At 48.8% G+C, this 18155-nt stretch overlaps 1 protein-coding gene across 2 annotated transcripts; it reads right to left on the bottom strand.

Annotated features, from left to right (window-relative positions):
• Positions 1-1946: 1946 nt before the first annotated feature.
• TERF2 (telomeric repeat binding factor 2) lies at positions 1947-10608 on the bottom strand. 2 transcript variants are annotated; one of them, XM_066636802.1, is made up of 10 exons: positions 10371-10608; positions 9312-9395; positions 8113-8243; positions 7063-7149; positions 6617-6763; positions 6036-6433; positions 5101-5496; positions 4237-4325; positions 3668-3720; positions 2194-2435 (listed from the first exon to the last, which is right to left on the bottom strand). In XM_066636802.1, the coding sequence occupies exons 1-10, from the start codon at positions 10597-10599 to the stop codon at positions 2277-2279; spliced, it is 1773 nt and encodes a 590-aa protein (XP_066492899.1). In that variant the 5' UTR covers positions 10600-10608; the 3' UTR covers positions 2194-2276. The 2 variants fall into 2 exon arrangements, with proteins under 2 accessions (XP_066492898.1, XP_066492899.1); XM_066636801.1 differs by lacking the exon at positions 3668-3720 and having other exon boundaries at positions 1947-2435.
• Between the last annotated feature and the right edge of the window lie 7547 nt (positions 10609-18155).

The raw sequence follows: 18155 nt of genomic DNA, 5'->3' as shown, positions 1-18155 counted from the left end.
GAGACACCAGAGCAAGGGAGGATCCCCCCACAGCAGAGAGGAACGGAAGGGCAGGAAGCCCACCCCCCTCCATCACTGGACATCACCCTGATTCTATGTTAAGTTTGATTTCAGTTGCTTAGATTTTTTTCCTTCTGAAGGGTTTTTCCAGATTTGGCTTTTTTTTTTTGCTGCCAAACACCCCACTCTGTCAACCCCATTTCACCTTTCTCCCTACAATCATGAGACTAGCAAAACTAAGTTAAATGGACATTGCTTTCCAGAATTATTTCCAGACTTCTGCAGGAGCTGCAGCATTCCACATTTCTACTGCTCTTTTCCACCTTCGCAGCTTGGTTCTTCCTTGTTCTTAAAGAAAGAACTGCCACAAACTCTGCCTGCTGGCAGCAAGCAGCTGGTGCTGAAGGACACACCATGTACTCCAGGAGGGAGATTTTCCACTAGCTCTGATAAGGGGGCCCTGCATGCAGTTGGATCTGTTTGTGCACAAGGACTCACCCATATGCACACAGAGAAACAACCCACCAGGTACTTGTAGACTAGTTCATACAATGTGCACCCTGGGAAGCTTCAGGCAGTATGGTCAGAAGGCTACACAACTCCCTCCCACACACACCTTCCAGCCCTCCAAGCAGCCAGCCAGCAGTCCTACTGACCTGTTTTTAGTTCAACCGTGTGCTATGTCACGCATGGATCACAGTCAGAACACAGCTCAGAACCCCTAGGTGGGAACACAGTAAACACTACAAGGGAAGGTTATTGACTAAAGGAGACTGTATTGCAATCGCTGAAGATCTGGCAAGGAGATAGAATGGTGTCAGCAGTGGTCCCTTTAAGGGTTAAGGCCTGGGCTTTTCAGCAGAGGGTGTGCTGCACAGCTGCTGCCACTAGAGGCAATGAGGTCGCTAGTGATATAAGGAGCGCATGATACAGGAAGGGTTTGTGGGTTGTAGTGGTGAAAGTGGTGGAGGGAGAGGAGACTTGCTGACTGACTATGTGGCTAACGGACATACTGGACTGCTGACTTACAGCTCTGCCTTGTGGACTGACCTTCTGACTAACTGACCGACTGGCTATTGACTCACGGACTGACCCACAACTGCTGACAAACCAACGGACTGGCTACTGACTTACGGGACTTTCGGACCGATTATCTGGCTTGCTGACTAACGAACTATATAACAGACCACTCAAACAGGCTGTAGAGAGCTGGAGAGCTTAGGTGTGCTGCTGTATCTGGAAGGACTGCTGCATTAGGAGCTGGGAGGAGGGGCCTTGCTGGCTGAACAGGCAAGCTACCCTCATGGTGGAGTCTAGCAGTACTGTAGTAGAGAACTGGGGCCGTTGTTGGGGAACGAAAAGGGAGCTAATAAGCTTAGAGTGGGCATAAGTTATCTAAGTGAGGCTTGGATTGGGAATCTGGCAGAACAGAGACAGAAACTCATCCCCCTTGGAATCTTCTCAGGTAGTCCAGTACCCCAGACAGTGATGCAGGTCACCCCCTCCCCCACACACCAACAACATACCTTCCCCAGATTCTGCAGTAAGCCCTGCAGGTGGAACCACCAACAATGGCTTGTTGCCATGCTTGTGTCTGAGAAAATCCCCAGCTGGTCTGGCCACCTCCTACAGATAGAGGATACTTGAGGCAAATGGGTGGCAGTCCCACTCACGGGGAACATTTATCACAAACCTTTCTAGGGGTTAAAAACAGTGCATCCAGCATCCTACTATCCCTGGGTGGCCATGCAGCTAGCCCTATAACTTATCAGGAGGGTGGCTCAAACAGTGAGAGACAGCGGCATGTCTACCCTGGTCCTTTTGCGACACACAAGTCAGGGCCTTGATCTCTCTTTGGCCACAAAGGGCCAGATGGAAGCCCACCAGTGGGCCTTTACCACCACATGCACCACTAGGTCAAATATCAAACAGCACCACAAGACATCTTTGCTTATTGTAGTTTTATCAAAAAAAGAGGAACAGTGGAACAAACATGGTCTCTCTGAAAGTACTTCCCTTTATGCCAGCACCAGCTTTGGCCACTAGCTGAAGCTCACACAAAAGTGACACAACACACAACTACAACAGAAACAGTCCACCAACAGAACAAACAGCAACTCCTCCCTGATCACATTGGGTGCTGTTCCTACACCGGACTGCGGCTACAAGCAGGCCAGACCTGCAGCGTGCATCAGGCCCTTGTACTCCACAGGGGAAGCCACTCTGGTCCGTGCCTTGCTCACTTGACCCGGGGGATATGCGCTCTCCCCCAGAGTTCACTGGAGCCCCAGCTTCTTCATGGTCCGCCAGCGGTCCTTGATCATCACCGGAGTGCGACCCTTGAATGGAAAGGCTTTGAAGATGGCCTTCCAGTTCCCTTCCCCAAACTTCTGAACACCCGACTTGATCCACGTGGATTCCTCCAAGGTCCAGATCTGCAGGAAAAAGGACAGAGGATCTCATGAGCATTGTGGGTGCCCCCAGGGCCCACCTGCAACCCATGCCTCAAACAGCACCTCATTCTACTGTGAGAGCTTTCATTTCCAGGGCTATTCTGTGTTTGGAATCTCTTTCCCCAGGAGACGTCAGACCTGGCATGAAATCAGTGCCAGGCAAAAACCGTGTGCTCAGGTAGTCCAGATCACCCAATTGGATTCAACAAATGTGGACAATTTGGACTGCACTGAGTCTACTGGATTTTAAACACAGTAGGAGCTGTTTATTATTTTTTTCTGTTTTATCCTTTGTATTGTATGCATTTGTTTTACAATTATATACAGCACCCAGAAAGCTGTTTTTAAATTGAATTAAATCAGCAAACTCCCACTTTGTCTGAAGAGAGTGCTGCTATGGAGAAGCAGATGGGTCACAGCAATTTGGAGTGTGGAAACAGCTGGTCGAAATGTCAGGATGCCCACCCCCAGAGCAGACTTAGGCAAAGACTCTTGTGTCCATCTTAGTGCCTCTCCTGTAAACTGGACCTGGTTTTACAGGGCAGTGGAAAGAGTTAATGATTGTGGAGCTGTCTGATGGGGTAGGTCAGGGATGCTCACACTTTTTTGGCTCGAGAGCTACTTTGAAACCCAGCAAGGCCCAGAGATCTACCAGGGGGGAAGGAAGCATCTGACAGACACCCCCTTTAATGTATGAAGCCCCTGCTGGAGTCTAGTCAGTTTCATCAGTTTTGTTGCTGCATGCCTGAAGAGCAACTAAAGTGTCAGTTTCAGTGTCAGTTTAGTGTCAGCTAAATATGTCAGTTTTGTCTAGTCACTAGACGGCGGTTTATAAATACCTGTTGTTGTTGTTGTTGTTGTTAACAGTTTGGAGAGACAGGGCTCCGCGATCTACTCATTTTGCCTTGCGATCTACCGGTAGATCGCGATCAACCTATTGAGCACCCCTGGGGTAGGTGTTTTACTTTTTCCTCTGTGTTTGTTGTGACTGATAACAAGGGCAGTGGAAATGAGCACTGCAGCGCATGTGCTGGCACCATGCAGCCCCAGTGAGCCAGAAAAAAAGTGGCAGCATCAGTCTGGCTTTTCTGGGGCAGAGTTTGTGGCCAGCTGGCTCACCTTTTAGCCAGGGAGGGGTTTGCCAAGAAAGACTTTTGGTCACCACCTGCCCCTTCAGATCCTCTGCTGTCGGCTTTGGGAGAGTGCTACATTACCTTCTTTCTGCTGCCAGCAATGGATGAACTGGAGCTGTGCCTACCCTTGGATCCTAAAAGACAAACCCAGTGATTTGTTCCTAGAATGTACAGGCCATGCACTTCAGCACTGCTGTTTCCAGGGTGGCTGATAACAATATCACTCAACAGTCACAACCAAAACAAATAACCACAGCCTGAAAATCAGCACAGTAAGATACAGTCGGAAAGCTTGCCCAAAGCCTGCTACTCTCTGAAGCATGAGCACCCCAACAGACAAGGTCAGCCAACCCTGCAACCCTGGCTCCAGTTACTCCCTCTTCCACAGAGGTGGCACGGTGAGCAACCATCCTGCAATGTTTGAACCAACCCTGGAAAATTCAGACAGTCATACAGAGAAGCATCAGAACTTTTTGCAATTGTGCTGCTGTAGTCTGTCCAAGGAGGAGAGGCAGAGTACTACTAGAACAGCACTGCTCATCTGTGTAGGCATGAAACTACCCCAGCATGCAAACTCCCCAAGGCCAGAGTGAGGCCAGGCTGCAGACCTGGGGCCTGAGCGGAAGCTGCATTCAGTCAAGCACACTTACTCTGGTCCACAAGGAAGAGCTCGTCTTCATCACTCCATTCATCCTTCTCTTCATGCCCCATTGAAGAATTCAACCTCTCCTTGGCTAACCTGAATGCAGCAGACAAACAGGAACTGCAGTTAAGCCAGGCAGCTCTCTGGGTAAGCAGGTAGGGCAGTATCAAACTGGGAAAGGGTGCTTTGAAGCTACAGACACATCAGAGGAAGGAAGCCAACCTTGCAGCCCAGCTGTGGACTGCATCTAGCAGTGGCACAGAACCATGGAAAAGTGCTGCTACAGACTATGTAATTCTGATTTAGCACAGACTATGGAGTCTGGGTATGGGAAGAGCTGAATGAGACCACCAAGGAAAAGGAATCACATACTGTTAGAGTAGTAAGGGACCATAGAGATCATCCAGTTCAACCCTATGCTCAATGCCATGCAAGCTCAAGAAGCTGCTTCAGCCGTCCTGGCAAGCATCCCATTATCCCTGAAGCCCAGGGCTACCCAATGGCCCCTTAGCTAAGGCAAGATTTGAACACTGGGAATCTCCAGCTCAGGATTCAGGCTTGTGACACAGAGGCTACTTCTGGGGGTGTCGCCTCTACCACCAGACAGCTCCCAAGTCTGCCTGCAGGGAGCAGCCCAGAATCCTGGCTTACTGTCACCAACTGCCAGGGCCAAAAGTTCTGCAGAGTGCAGAAGGACCATCTCTGGGCCCGCATCTTCAGGCCAGGCCCCAAGTCCAACTGCTGCTAGGCTTCCACAAACACATCCAGCTAAAAACTGCAAGGCCCCAGGGAGCCTATTTGAGCTGAGAAGCCCCCGGGACATAAAATGCAATAAAATTCCCCAGCAAAAGGGCACAGAGTCACCCCATACCTGGGAAATCGGGGGGAGGCAGGTCGGGTGGGTGGCTTCTGCCTGGTTGGCTTAACTGTTATAGCCACCACTGGCTCCTTAGGTGAGACTGGGTTGGCATGTGGGTCACAGCGACAGGCCTTCTCGGGCCCCATAACCAGCCGGCTGATGGTAACCAAGCATTTTGTCTTCCGGAACAAGGGGGAAGCCAGGGAGGTTGCCCGTTCCTTCGCTTTCTCCTCCTCCCTCTTGCGCTTAACTCCATGGGACACTGAGGCAGAGCTCCCCTTGGGGCACATCCAGTCTGTCTCATCTAGCTCAGAAAAAGCTGCATCAGGGTCTGGAGCATCAGAAAGGCTCTTGAAAGCCTCCCGAAGAGCAGAGATCCCATGACAGGTTGGCCGCCTGGGCAGACACCTGCAAGACAAAGGAGCCAACACTAATCATTTCATAGGCCATATTGTTTTCTGTTCCACTAAAAACTTAGGCTGGTCTCCTGCTAAATTTCCCTTGCAGGAAACTATCCCAACACAGACCTCTCTTCCTTTCTCAGAATGCCATAAAAGAATCCCTGAAGAACTGAACTAAAACAGCAAAAGGCCTCCTCTTCTTGTGGAAAGAGAAAGGAAACTCTTGAGTTGCACAGAACCTTTCCTTAGGCAGAATAGAAAGAGGAGCCAGTGACCTGCAAGTCTGAGCAAGCAGTCAAACAGGAAAAGAACCATGCCGACGACACTCTGGTAATGCGCCAGCAGTACTGAGAACTCCCCGTGTCACATGACAATAGCATCAGGGCTCCCTCTTGCCCCTGCCATGACCACCACCATTTGAATGCTGCCTGAGTCCATTGCAACAGCTGCAGAGAATGACCACCTCTTGTAGGGAGAGGCGTTAGCTGCCTAAGTACAGCACCCAACACAGGGAGACAAGGCCCCAACATGCCACAGGCCACTCACCCATCTGTGTCCTTGGAAGTCCCAGGCACTGGAGCAGGGGGCTGCTCCCCACTCTCTGAAAGCCCAGCAGGCGCCACTACCCTGCCAGCTCTTTCACTTGAAGCCATGGCACTCCTGCAGGCTGCTTCTTTGAGTTCTGAAATGGCTGCCGTATCGCCAGCTCCTGCTGCAGATGTAGGATTTGCTGCTTCCTCTATGGCCCCCTCCAAGGACTGTGTCTTTTCTTCCATCCTGTCACTGGGACCCTCCTCAGGCACCTGCTCCATCAATGTCTCTGGGGGTGCTGCCAGGGATTCAGCGACTTCTTGCCCAGACTCTGAAACCATCGTCTCCTCACTGACTGCTCCCAGGGGACTGAGCCTGGTCTCCACCTGATCAGCCAAATCCCTTCTTGCCATCTTGAACAGAGGGCACGAACCGTCACAGAAAACATCTATCCGCTTTTTCACCGATTTGCCAAATTTGTGCACAGGCCATGTGACCTTTGAACAAGGGGGCTGCTCTGCACCAAGGCACTTTCCTCCCCCCCAAAAACACCATTCAAAAAAGCCACCCAAAGGACAGGCGAGATCAACGCTCACCTCCAGAAGAAAGGGCTCCGCATTATCCAGGTAGTCTTCAAAAAACAGAAGCATCCTCTGCTGGAAGGCCTTGTAGGAGAAGTTCCAGATGGCTGGATGAGAGAAGTTCTTTTCTCGGATGACATTTTGCAGCTCCGACCTAAATTTCTAGGCACGGAAAAGAAGTTCCAAACATTCATGAGTGATGCTTAGGGCAGCATGAGAAATTACAAAAGCATTACCAGAACATGAACACACACCCCACAACCCTAGCTGAATGGCACAGACATCAGGACGTAATGGCTGGAACCACAAGTGCTGCTTGCAGATAGCATCCTGCTTAGGACTGTGGGATTTGAGGCTGCTGGATGGACAAACTGTTGCTCCAACTGTGACTGCACCAGCAGCACAACTGCCCTATGACAGCCCAGCTCCCCACCACAATGTCACATGTGTTCAGATCTCACCTGAGTGCTGGGGTCCTTTGACATGTGTCTCCTCAAGATCTTGCTGGCCTGTTCAAATTCTTTGTTCTTGACACAGGCAATCACAGCCTGGAAAGAGAAGAGAAAGACCCCAAGTTCAACTGCTGGCATCTCTCAGGCTCTCACTGAACAGGGCTGGAAACAACCTGCCTTGGGGATCCAACAGCCACTGCCTGTAAGCAGGAACTCTTACTATCTGCATGCAGCTGCCCTAAGCCATTCCTTCACAATGTATATGTAACAGGGACCAAATGTATACACCTGTGGGCTGGGCAAAAATGGGTTAAAAACTTCATCTTCTGTTGCAGGGAACCTCACTACCCCACGGGTACATAACTGCAAATTGGTGGTTCTGTAGTCTTGCTAGTCTAAAACTTTGCCACCTGCACATTGCTAAACAAGTTATCCAAAGCACAGCCAGGTACCATTTACTATGCAGGTCATCCCTCGTTATCCACTGGAGTTTTGTTCTGTGGATAAATCAATCAGTGGATAAAAAAGCAATGGAAAAATAGATTTAAAGACCCACTTCCAAGTTTCTAGTCCCTCCATTGCTCCTAATGGAATAAGGTCGTGTCTTGACATCAGCAGGGGTTTGATTCTGGGACTCCCTGTTGATACCATAAAATGTGTTAAATAAAAGTAGTTTCAAAAAATTAAAAAGTGTGCCCCTTTACAATTATGGTTTAAAAACAGCTATTCTTACAGTTGTAGAGAGGGAATTAGCAAATAGAAATGCAAAGGACCCCTGCCTTTGCCTGGCTCAGGTGAAAAATGGAATGATCGCTTGCATGACTGTCTCTCTACAACAGTAAGAAAAGCATTTTTCTAAAACTGTTATTTTAAAGGTTTGCATTTTTCCCCTTCTCCAGGGATCAGCACATTCCTTCTCATTTTCAGTGGCCATTGGTGTGGAATCAAATCCGTGTATAACAAAGTTGGACCTGTATTCTTCTAGTCACAGAAAGTATTCACCTAACTCACACACACTGAGATGAAATGAACTCTGGAAGGAAAAATGTTAAACCGTACTGCCTCCTTGATGCTTTTCCTCATTTCCTCTATGACACCCACATCTATGTCCAGTTCTTTCTTCATCTTCTCCACAAGAGCAAGGGCACATTCAAGAGGTGTTAGTTCAGTCTCTGTATCAATGGTCCAGTCTATAGGAAGGAGGAGGAATTCCTGTTATTAAAACATCTCTGCAACATAGTATCTCTATACACACACACAGATTATCAAAGCTTGCATACAAAGACCTATGCTTAAACCCTGGAAGATGTTAGGTTTCACGGACAAGGAAACAAATGGGATGGGCTGGAAAGTTATGTTCTATGTGGAATCCTTTCACCAACTCCTTCAGGAACAAACCTTCACATTTTATCCTCACACTGGCTGGATGACCCTGCCTCTCCACCTTCTTTCCCTTCCTGTCACATTTATTCCTATTCTCCTTTTCTCACAGTTAGGGAGGGGAAGACTTTGGCCTGTTCTCTGAGTTCTCCTTCAGAGGAAAGATGGGCAGTGTCCAGGGACAGGGACTTCTCCATGGTGTTGCTTGTTGCAGAGTGCTTGCCCCATGGACACTCAGGCCTGGTCCCAACTTTTATTACCTTTCTGGTGCCAGGTGAGGACAATATTTAGTCTCCCCTGCTTTAAATCAATTCTGCTTTTGTTTCTCTGGGGTTTTTAGTACTGATTTGATTGGGAGCCTTAATGTTTTGATCTTAACATTTTATGAATACTTTATTGTGTTAATAATGCATGGTTGTGTTTTAAACATTCATTTTGTTAGCTGCCTTGAAAATCTTGTTGAAAAGTGAGATAACTATTTTTTTTTAAAGATACAACAACAAACTGTGGGCCCAGTTTCTGCCATCCAATTTATTGTTCCTCCTGCTCAAATGACAAAATAGACACAGTACTGTACTCAAAAACAAGCAAACAGTCAAGCAAAAGCAAAACTGCAAGATTATTTCAAATAAACAAATGTACTATCAAATTTAATCTCAATAAAACTTTTCTTAATACACTAAATCACTCCATAGTTCCCATTTCTTTCTGAGATGCTGTTGCTCAGCAACACGTGTGCACGCACAGAGTACCTCAAGGCTCAGGACATAGCGTTATTGCTTCTTCCAGAAGCTTCTGCAGACATTCAACAGAACAGCATCCAGTAACCTTCTCCAAGACAAAAGCAGATGAGGAACACGACCAGACCAGTTACTCACCTTCTTCCAGCCTGGACAGCAGCTGGATAATCCTCAGTTGAAGGTGAATACTCTTCTCTATTGCCAGGGGCCGTGCAAGCACAGCTGGAGAAACACAAAGGCACAGTTAGGCATCTGGAGGACCCAAACAAAGCCTGAGCCTGCAGCCCCCCTCAGGTGCAACACACCTCACCCTTCCATTTGGCCCCAGAACTGCAATTCTCTTATAAGGTCTTCACCACAGGATGAAGTCCTAGATGCCTTTAAAAGGGGATTGGACAAATTTCTGGAGGAAAAGTTCATCACAGGTTACAAGCCATGATGGGCACATGCAACCTCCTAATTCTAGAAGTAGGCTACCTCAGAATGCCAGATGCAAGGGAGGGCACCTGGATGCAGGTCTCTTGTTTTGTGTGCTCCCTGAGGCATCTGGCGGGCCATTGCCAGATGCTGGACTAGATGAGACTTGGGCCTGATCCAGCAGACTATTCGTATGTTCTTAAGGACTGCAGCCACACCACTGATAAAGGGGTGTTTTCCTAGCAAGCTCCTGCATGTGTGTTCATGTCTGTGCCTATGGGGGGCTCCTGCGCATGCTCTGCAATGTGCCAGGGAGGTGCTGCTCTCCAGGGACATGTGGTGGTTGGAGGTGAGGCAGAGCCTCCCCACTGGAGTCCACTGGAAAGCGCCGTCACCATGTCAGGCACTGAAGCACCCACAACCCATGCATGGAACCTCCCCCACCACATGGCCTTAATCCTATGCCTGTCTACTCAGAAGTAAGTCTCATTATAGTGAATGGGGTTTACTCCCAAGTAAGAGTGGATAGGATTGGAGCCTCAGAGCCCAATCCTATCTATGCCTGTCTACTCAGGAGTCTCATTATAGTGAATGGGGCTTACTCCCAGGTAAGTGTAGAGAGGACTGCAGGTCCACCCAAAGAACTTGCACCTGCCCTTCTGCAGAGCCCCACCATGAGAGCCCTGCTTGACCTCCCGCTGCCCCCAGCTCGGCCCCTCCAGCCATGGGGGGTTCCCCTTCTGAAGTGCTGACAATGAGGCCCCCTCTTCCCCCCCACACCATTGATGACGTCACGCAGCTGGCGGAAGTCCCGGCTCCGCCCGGCCCGGAAGGCCTGCAAGGCTCTGTGGAAGTAGAACAGCAAGGCCCAGCGGTTCACCGCCTCCTCCAGGGCCTTCTCGCGCGCCTCCGCGGCCGCTTCTCCTGGCGAGGCCGCCATGACAGGAGGCGCTCTGCGGCCCTTCCTGCCGCTGCTTCTGGACGCCAACTTCCCCCGCGCGCCCGCCATCGCGACCGGAAGAGGTGTGGCCCTGGAGGAAGTGACGCCATGCCGCGAAACAGCTCTCCCCTGAGGACGAACTACAGTTCCCAGGATGCACGACTTCCCGAAAGAAGCTGCGGGGAGGTGCTGATTCGCTGGGCGGGAACGCGCTGGGCGGGCACACTCGCAGACGCCCCTCCCCCGAGGCGCCTTGTGCCGAGCTCTGCAGGAGTCCTCGGGCGCCGCAGCCTCCTCGGCAAGGGGGCTGCGTTGTGACGAGCCCGCAGCCTGCCTCACAGTCCAGTCTAGGCTTGTCTACTCAGAAGTAAGTCCCATTAGAGTCAGTGCGGCTTACTCCCAGGAAAGGGTGGATAGGATTGGGCTGTGAGGCTGCGATCCCATCCACACTTTCCCGCGAGTAAGCCCACTGACTTTAATGGGACTTACTTCTGAGTAGACAGGCATAGGATGGGGCTATCGGGCTGCAGTCCTACCCGCTCCCCTGGGAGTAAGTCCCATTGAAGCTTACTTCCAAGTAGATAGGCATAGGAATGGGCTCTGAGGCTGCAATCCCATCCGCACTTACCCGGGAGGAAGCCCCATTGACCATAATGGACTTACTTCTGAGTAGACCTGCACAGGCTTGGGCTCTAAATCTGGTCAGGGCGCTGCCTTCGGGGGCGAGGCGAGGATCTCTGCCGCGAGGGGGCCCCGCAGGACCGCTGCTCCCAGGGCGGCTGGAGAGACTGAGACGGCAGAGCTCCTGCCCCCTGCCTGCCTCTCGGCTGCTGCCTGGGGAAGCGCTCCTTCCGTTTGCACGCTTGTCTGACCGGGAGAGGGGACCAAGAGCAGGGCCTCCAAGGCGAATTCTGTCAGGGGCACGAAGTTTCTCCTGGGCCCTTCCCAAAGGGTGGGCGGGGGAGGGGAAGGTGTCTTTGGAGACCAGGTCTACCTGCCTACACAGTGTTGGCTGCTGGATACAGAAATATGGAACACAAACACACTGCAGAGTCTCTCTTATAGAAAACCTTTGCAGAAAATGAGCATAACTGTGGAGCCCAACCCTATGCCTGTCTACTCAGAAGTAAGGCCCAGCATAGTCAAGAAGGTTTACTTGCAGGAAAGTGTGGCTAAGATTGCAGCCTTAGGCCCAAACCAGATCCAACTTTTCACCACCAGTGCGGCCCCAATGCAGCCCCCAGGTAAGGGAACAAGTGTCCCCTCAGCTTGAGGATGCCTCTGTAACTGCTCCCCTACTGCAGGATGCAGCTCACACCCTGCTGCCATGGCTGCACCAGCACTGGAAAGTTGGATAGGATTGGGCCCTTAGGCTCCCACTAGAATGGAAAGTGTCCTGTGTGCACCAAAACTGACTTCTGCAGCAGCTGTAGCCCCGCTGCTGTGTCCCTGAGCTCCTATACACTCCTCCATGGTTAGCAGATCCACAAGCCAAAGAGCTCTGGTTTCCTCCCAAATTTGACAAGGAGTGTCATGGATGCATTCCTTGGCCCAGCAGATGTGGCTTGTGGTCTCAGCTGTCACTGCCCATGCAGCCAGTGAGTTCAGGTGAGATTGGAAAATGTAAGATCCCAGGAAATCTGGGTCTCCTCCTCTGGTGCCTGGGCCCCCTTTTTGACCCTGCACCTTGGTACAAATTATCCTCTTTAACCCCCTCTCATGGACCCTGCCCAAGGGTAGGCATGGTGATGACTGCCTGCCTTGCTTGGGGCAGAAAATTTGGCACTGGCTGATCCTGCCCATGGAAAGGTGGCAGACTCCCTGATTTCCATTTGTGCTGGCTTTGGCCCACCAAAGGGCACCAGATGCCAGCTTTCCTGTTCTCATTACATAAGAACAGCCCCACTAGATCAGGCCATAGGCCCATCTAGTCCAGCTTCCTGTATCTCACAGCAGCCCACCAAATGCCCCAGCACACCAGATAACAAGAGACCTGCAAGCTGGTGTCCTCCCTTGCATTGGCATTCTGACATAGCCCATTTCTAAAATCAGGAGGTTGCACATACACATCATGGCTTGTAACCCGTAATGGATTTTTCCTCCAGAAACTTGTCCAATCCCCTTTTAAAGGCACCCAGGCAAGATGCCGTCACCACTTCCTGCAGCAAGGAGTTCCACAGACCGACCACACACTGAGTAAAAAAGTATTTTCTTTTGTCTGTCCTAACCCTCCCAACACTCAATTTTAGTGGATGTCCCCTGGTTCTGGTGTTATGTGAGAGTGTAAAGAGCATCTCTCTATCCACTTTATCCTTCCCATGCATAATTTTGTATGTCTCAATCATGTCCCCCCTCAGGCGTCTCTTTTCTAGGCTGAAGAGGCCCAAACGCCTTAGCCTTTCCTCATAAGGAAGGTGCCCCAGCCCAGTAATCATCTTAGTCACTCTCTTTTGCACCTTTTCCATTTCTACTATGTCCTTTTTGAGATGTGGCGACCAGAAATGGACACAATACTCCAGATGTGGCCTTACCATTGATTTGTACAACGGCATTATAATATTAGCCATTTTGTTCTCAATACCTTTTCTAATGATCCCAGGCATGGAATTGGCCTTCTTTACTGCCTCCACACATTGGGAACTTTCCACACTTTAATCGAACTGTCCCCCACCATCCCAAGATCTCTCTCCTGATCTGTCACAGACAGCTCAGAACCCATTAGCCTCTATGTGAAGTTTTGATTTTTTGCCCCAATGTGCATGATCTTACACTTACTTACATTGAAATGCATCTGTCATTTTGCTGCCCATTCTGCCAGTTTGGAGAGATCCTTCTGGAGCTCCTCACAATCACGTCTGGTCTTCACCACTCCGAAAAGTTTGGTGTCATCTGCAAACGTAGCCACCTCACTGCTCACCCCTGTCTCCAGGTCATTTATGAAGAGGTTGAAGAGCACGGGTCCCAGGACAGATCCTTGGGGCACACCGCTTTTCACTTCTCTCCATTGTGAAAATTGCCCATTGACACCCACTCTCTGTTTCCTGGTCTTCAACCAGGTCTCAATCCAGGAGAGGACCTGCCCTCTAATTCCCTGACTGTGGAGTTTTCTCAGTAGCCTTTGGTGAGGGACCATGTCGAACGCCTTCTGAAAGTCCAGATATATAATGTCCACAGGTTCTCCCACATCCACATGCCTGTTGACCTTTTCAAAGAATTCTAAAAGGTTTGTGAGGCAAGACTTACCCTTACAGAAGCCATGCTGATTCTCCCTCAGCAAGGCCTGTTTGTCTATGTGTTTTGAGATTCTATCTTTGATGAGGCATTCCACCATCTAACCCGGTATGGATGTTAGGCTGACCGGCCTATAGTTTCCTGGGTCCCCCCTCTTTCCCTTTTTAAAGATAGGCGTGACATTTGCTATCCTCCAATCTTCTGGCACCATGGCCATTTTGAGGGACAAGTTGCATATTTTAGTCAAGAGATCAGCAACTTCATTCTTTAATTTCTTAATAACTTTTGGGTGGATGCCATCCGGCTCCGGTGACTTATTGATCTTTAATGTATCAATGAGGTCTGAAACATCTTCTCTTTCAACCTCTATCTGACTTAATTCCTTGGTCAGGAGGGGCTGTTCAGGCAGCGGTATTTGCCCAAGCTCTTCTGCTGTGAAGACAGATGCAAAGAACTCATTTAATTTTTCTGCCATCTCTAAGTCATTGGGTCACTTCTGTCCATTAACTGCCTCCTTGTTGTGGCAGTTCTAGAAACAAAAAAGCTTGTTCTGCTTTGCAGCCTGGCAATAATGGGAGAAGCAGCTCCTGTCCAACATCTCCTCATCCTCCTGCTACTAATTAATTATATAATGCCATCAGTGTTCATAGAGCTTTACAAAATAACAAAAAAGCATGTCCCTGGTTCAAGGAACGTATGATTTAAACTTTGTCCGGGGGGGGGGATAGTGGAAGGGGGTAAACTTTGCTGAATCTAGCTGGGCTTCCTTCCAAGTAGCATGTTAACAGTTGAGGTTTAATGACCACTCATTTTTCACAGACTTGGTCACAACTTATGACCTTATGGCCTTGGGATGGCTGACTAACTTGAAGGTGAACCTTGTTTATGCTGGTTGAAGCTCTTAGAATCCCATTTTATGCTCCTTCATTGGTGGCACTGAAGGAGACAACTTCAGTTTTCACCTGGTGGACTAACAATAATGATCAAGAATGAAAAACTCTTCTTGAAGCAGCTGCTACAACTGGGATTTCGCATAACAGATCTTTACAAATGTCTTAAGGGAAACAGGTGGCTATTTAATTCTTTCCGAAGGTTGAAACAAGAGTGGAACAGGCATTTAAAAATGGCGCAATATCTCAGTTAATATAACTCTTTCACCTTGGGCACAGAACAGGTTTGTAAAACTGGTTTTATTGCACAAATAAGAAAGCTGGTTCTTGGCCAGAGAGAATACCCTTAGGTAACAGCGCACATGGATGTGTCATCAATAATGACACGTTCCACCTTGAAAATAAACAACTTGCTATCACCCAGTTAAAGGGTTTCTAATTGGGATTTTAAAGCATGAACCAAACATCAGCAGAAAGCCCAACGTGGAAATTTACATTCCCTTCTCTCTGTTGTGGTGTGCCCTAAATCATTTACTTGTGCAATCGTCATATTGGGTTCTACTGAAAGTGTGCTAATGCTTATACCTGCAATAATAAATCAGGAAAGCTGAAAACAATAATTGTTTTTGAGAGAAAGGTGTCTTATGGCCACAGGTTCTGTTTGCAGAAGATGAAGGAGTCAGAGATACCAGTGCAGGGCTTTCTTCTCTGGAAGAAAATGTGTGATGTGGAAAATAGGCTTGCTGCTATTTGAAAATATGATAGTTTTGCCCCTTCTCGCCCATCTTTTTGCAGGGAGTGCCTCTGCCTCATTTCTGGATAGTGACTGTGTGGGCTGAGACTCCATACCGGGCATGAAGTAAGAGCAAGCCCAGGCCAGAGATCACTTTCCTCTTGTGAGTCTCACTATCTGGGGCTTCCATTGCTTAATTGCTGTTGACTCACTGCCTTAACAATGCATTTTGAATACCTTACAAAACACAAATCACCTTCTGGTGGCAACCAGGTAAATAACAGCACACCACCCTTATGCTAGATTCACCTGATGCAGGAGGTGAGGTGGGTAGTGGGTTAAAGTGAGGTGTGTGTACTGCAGCCACTTAAAATGTACCAGCTGCTGGTTCCAAAAGGACTTTCATGCTGCATGCAGTGGACTTGTAGGTGTCATTGCTACAGGGTATGGTGGTAGTCATGGGCTTCGATGACTTTCTAAGAATGTTCTACAGATTCAGGGGAGAGAAGAAGGGGTAGCCTAAGCCATGGCTGTTAGCCAAGAATGGGAGCTCTGGATCAAAAAGCAGGATGCCCCCAGACACTGGTAACTGGGGAGGGCAGCAGACAGCAGGAGGAGGGGGCTGCTGTTTTCATGCCTTGCTTGTGGACTTCCTGGATGCACCTGGGTGGTCATTGCTGAGAGCAGGGTGCTGGACTCAACATGCTCTTCCTTGCTCTCATGCACCAGGTTGTCAGGCTCAGAGGGTATCCGTTTGCTAAGTAAGCCGCTTTGTGAACCTTTCTGTTAAAAAGTTGCCGCCTTGGGTACGCTTTGGGGAGAAAGGCAGATTACAAATCAAATAAATAATGAAATTGTCAGACTAATGTCAGTACTGGCCCTTCAAGACATGTGCTGGATAATCCCACCCGATTCTTCGCCATGATTAAAAAGTTAAAAGAAGTGTTTTATAAGAACAACTCTGTCTTCAGGAGACCTCCATTTCCCTCCATATGTAGACGGGAGTCCTGGGAAATAAAGTCTGACCTACAGTAACTGTTGCTAATTCTGGATTGCCCTGATAGGATCCAAAATGGAGCCCCCTCCACTCCTCTGCCCACCACCGCTTGTTCTCAGCAGCAGCCACAAAAGCACATGAAGTGGGAGTTAATTCCTCATGTCTCTTGGCCTGCAGAGAATTCCCCATTCCATGGCTCGCTGGAGCAGAAGGAAAAATACCATAAAAATCAGAGCACGCCAAATGGAAAATGATAAAACTGTGAGGAGAGAAATGTTACTGACAGACAAATTAATGTCATTTGGAATAAGTAATAAAAAAAGAAGGGAAGTTGTTTTTTCACCTTTCACTTGCAGGGAGGGCAGGATGCCCCATAATTATGGCAGGCAACAATTAACATCAGACCAGAACGATTTCCAGTGCATGACTCCAGTTCTGCTGCTGCCCGCCTCTGTTACAGGACAAGTGAAATATTAATCAAAAGTGTCCAGCTAAATCAGGTTACTTTGTTTTTGTAAACAGAGCTGATTTAAAAAAAAAAAAAAAGATGTGTAATTTTATTTTGTATCACTAATTAATAGGATTACAGAATGGCTTCCAATCACTTTCAGGGGAAACAAAATGATCTGTGAAGGCAGATTCTAATAAGGAGCAACAGTGTCTCATGTTGGCCTGCCAAGTCCCAATTCTAAAAGCAGATTTCAGCAAGTTGCTGATTAGTCTCACCAAACTTCAGTGCTGAGGGAAGCCATTTAAACTAGTTGGGAGGTTCCATGTAGATGAGTCTGTAGGGAACCTGGAGGTGTTCAGAATGGTCCTCAATGAAGGCAGCTCAGTCTCGATAGGGCTATGGATGGAGCTCTGAAGTCTCTTGCTGCTGGCCAGAGGGCCAACTGGAGTGTGCTACCTCCTTCTTTCTGCACTGCATTCTTCACTGAAAGAGGAGACCTGTCCCTAATCAGAGTCAATCCAATGTTTGCTCACAGAAGGACTGTTCTCAGTTGCTCTGGAGGGAATGGCCTGGACAAACGTGTTTAAATTACAAAAAAGGATGTTTCAATTAAATGTTAGAAAGAGACCATCTTGAATCGTGTGGCCTGCAGTTCAGGAAATCCAGGACACCTGGGTGATGTAAAGCAGGAATAGATAGGCTTGTGAGATCTAGAACTCTGTCAGATGGAGCCAGGAGCAGGTGCAAACAGTGGGTTGGGGTTAAGCCAGGGGTAAACTGATTATTCAGGTTGCAGAGCCAATCACTTCATACAGTCTATGAGGAGAACATTGGGAAGACTAGTGTGTACAAAGGCACAGCTACATCTGAGTGGCTACAGATCAGGGATACAAAACTAAAGCTGTCCAGCAGAGCCACACAAACAGCTGGCCAAGGGCAACCAATTAAAACTCTTTTTGTACAGGTGAGGAATACTGAGGCTGGGAAAAGCAATTAGCAGCAGGCCAGCCAGGGCAGAGAGCATTACTTTCTGAGCTGGCAATTTTACTTGCTGCTCTAAAACGACTGGGGGCCCAATCCTATCCAACTTTCCAGCTCTGATGTAGCCATGCCAATGGGGCATACATGGCATCCTGCAGTGGGAGGGACAGTCATGGAGGCCTCGTCAAGGTAAGTGAAAATTTGTTCCTTTACCTCAGCTCTACACTGTGGCTGCATCCGCATTGGAAAGTTGGATAGGATTGGGAGACAGAACCACTTGCTGATCTCCTATAAATAATTCAGAGATCAACTAGCAGCTCCTGTTCTGCCTTCCGTTGATGT

Source organism: Tiliqua scincoides, chromosome 9 (genome assembly GCF_035046505.1).
Source record: "Tiliqua scincoides isolate rTilSci1 chromosome 9, rTilSci1.hap2, whole genome shotgun sequence".
Classification (NCBI taxonomy): Eukaryota; Metazoa; Chordata; class Lepidosauria; order Squamata; family Scincidae; genus Tiliqua; species Tiliqua scincoides.
Note: the sequence above shows the minus strand (reverse complement) of the source record. Positions and strands in the feature narration are given on the sequence as shown.

Coding starts and splice junctions, on each gene's coding strand:
- TERF2 (XM_066636801.1), bottom strand. CDS start 10,599: ATGGCGGGCGCGCGGGGGAAGTTGGCGTCCAGAAGCAGCGGCAGGAAG. Junction 9,396..10,370: donor GCTGCGTGACGTCATCAATG/GTGTGGGGGGGA, acceptor GTGTTTCTCCAG/CTGTGCTTGCACGGCCCCTG. Junction 8,244..9,311: donor GCTGTCCAGGCTGGAAGAAG/GTGAGTAACTGG, acceptor TCCTTCCTATAG/ACTGGACCATTGATACAGAG.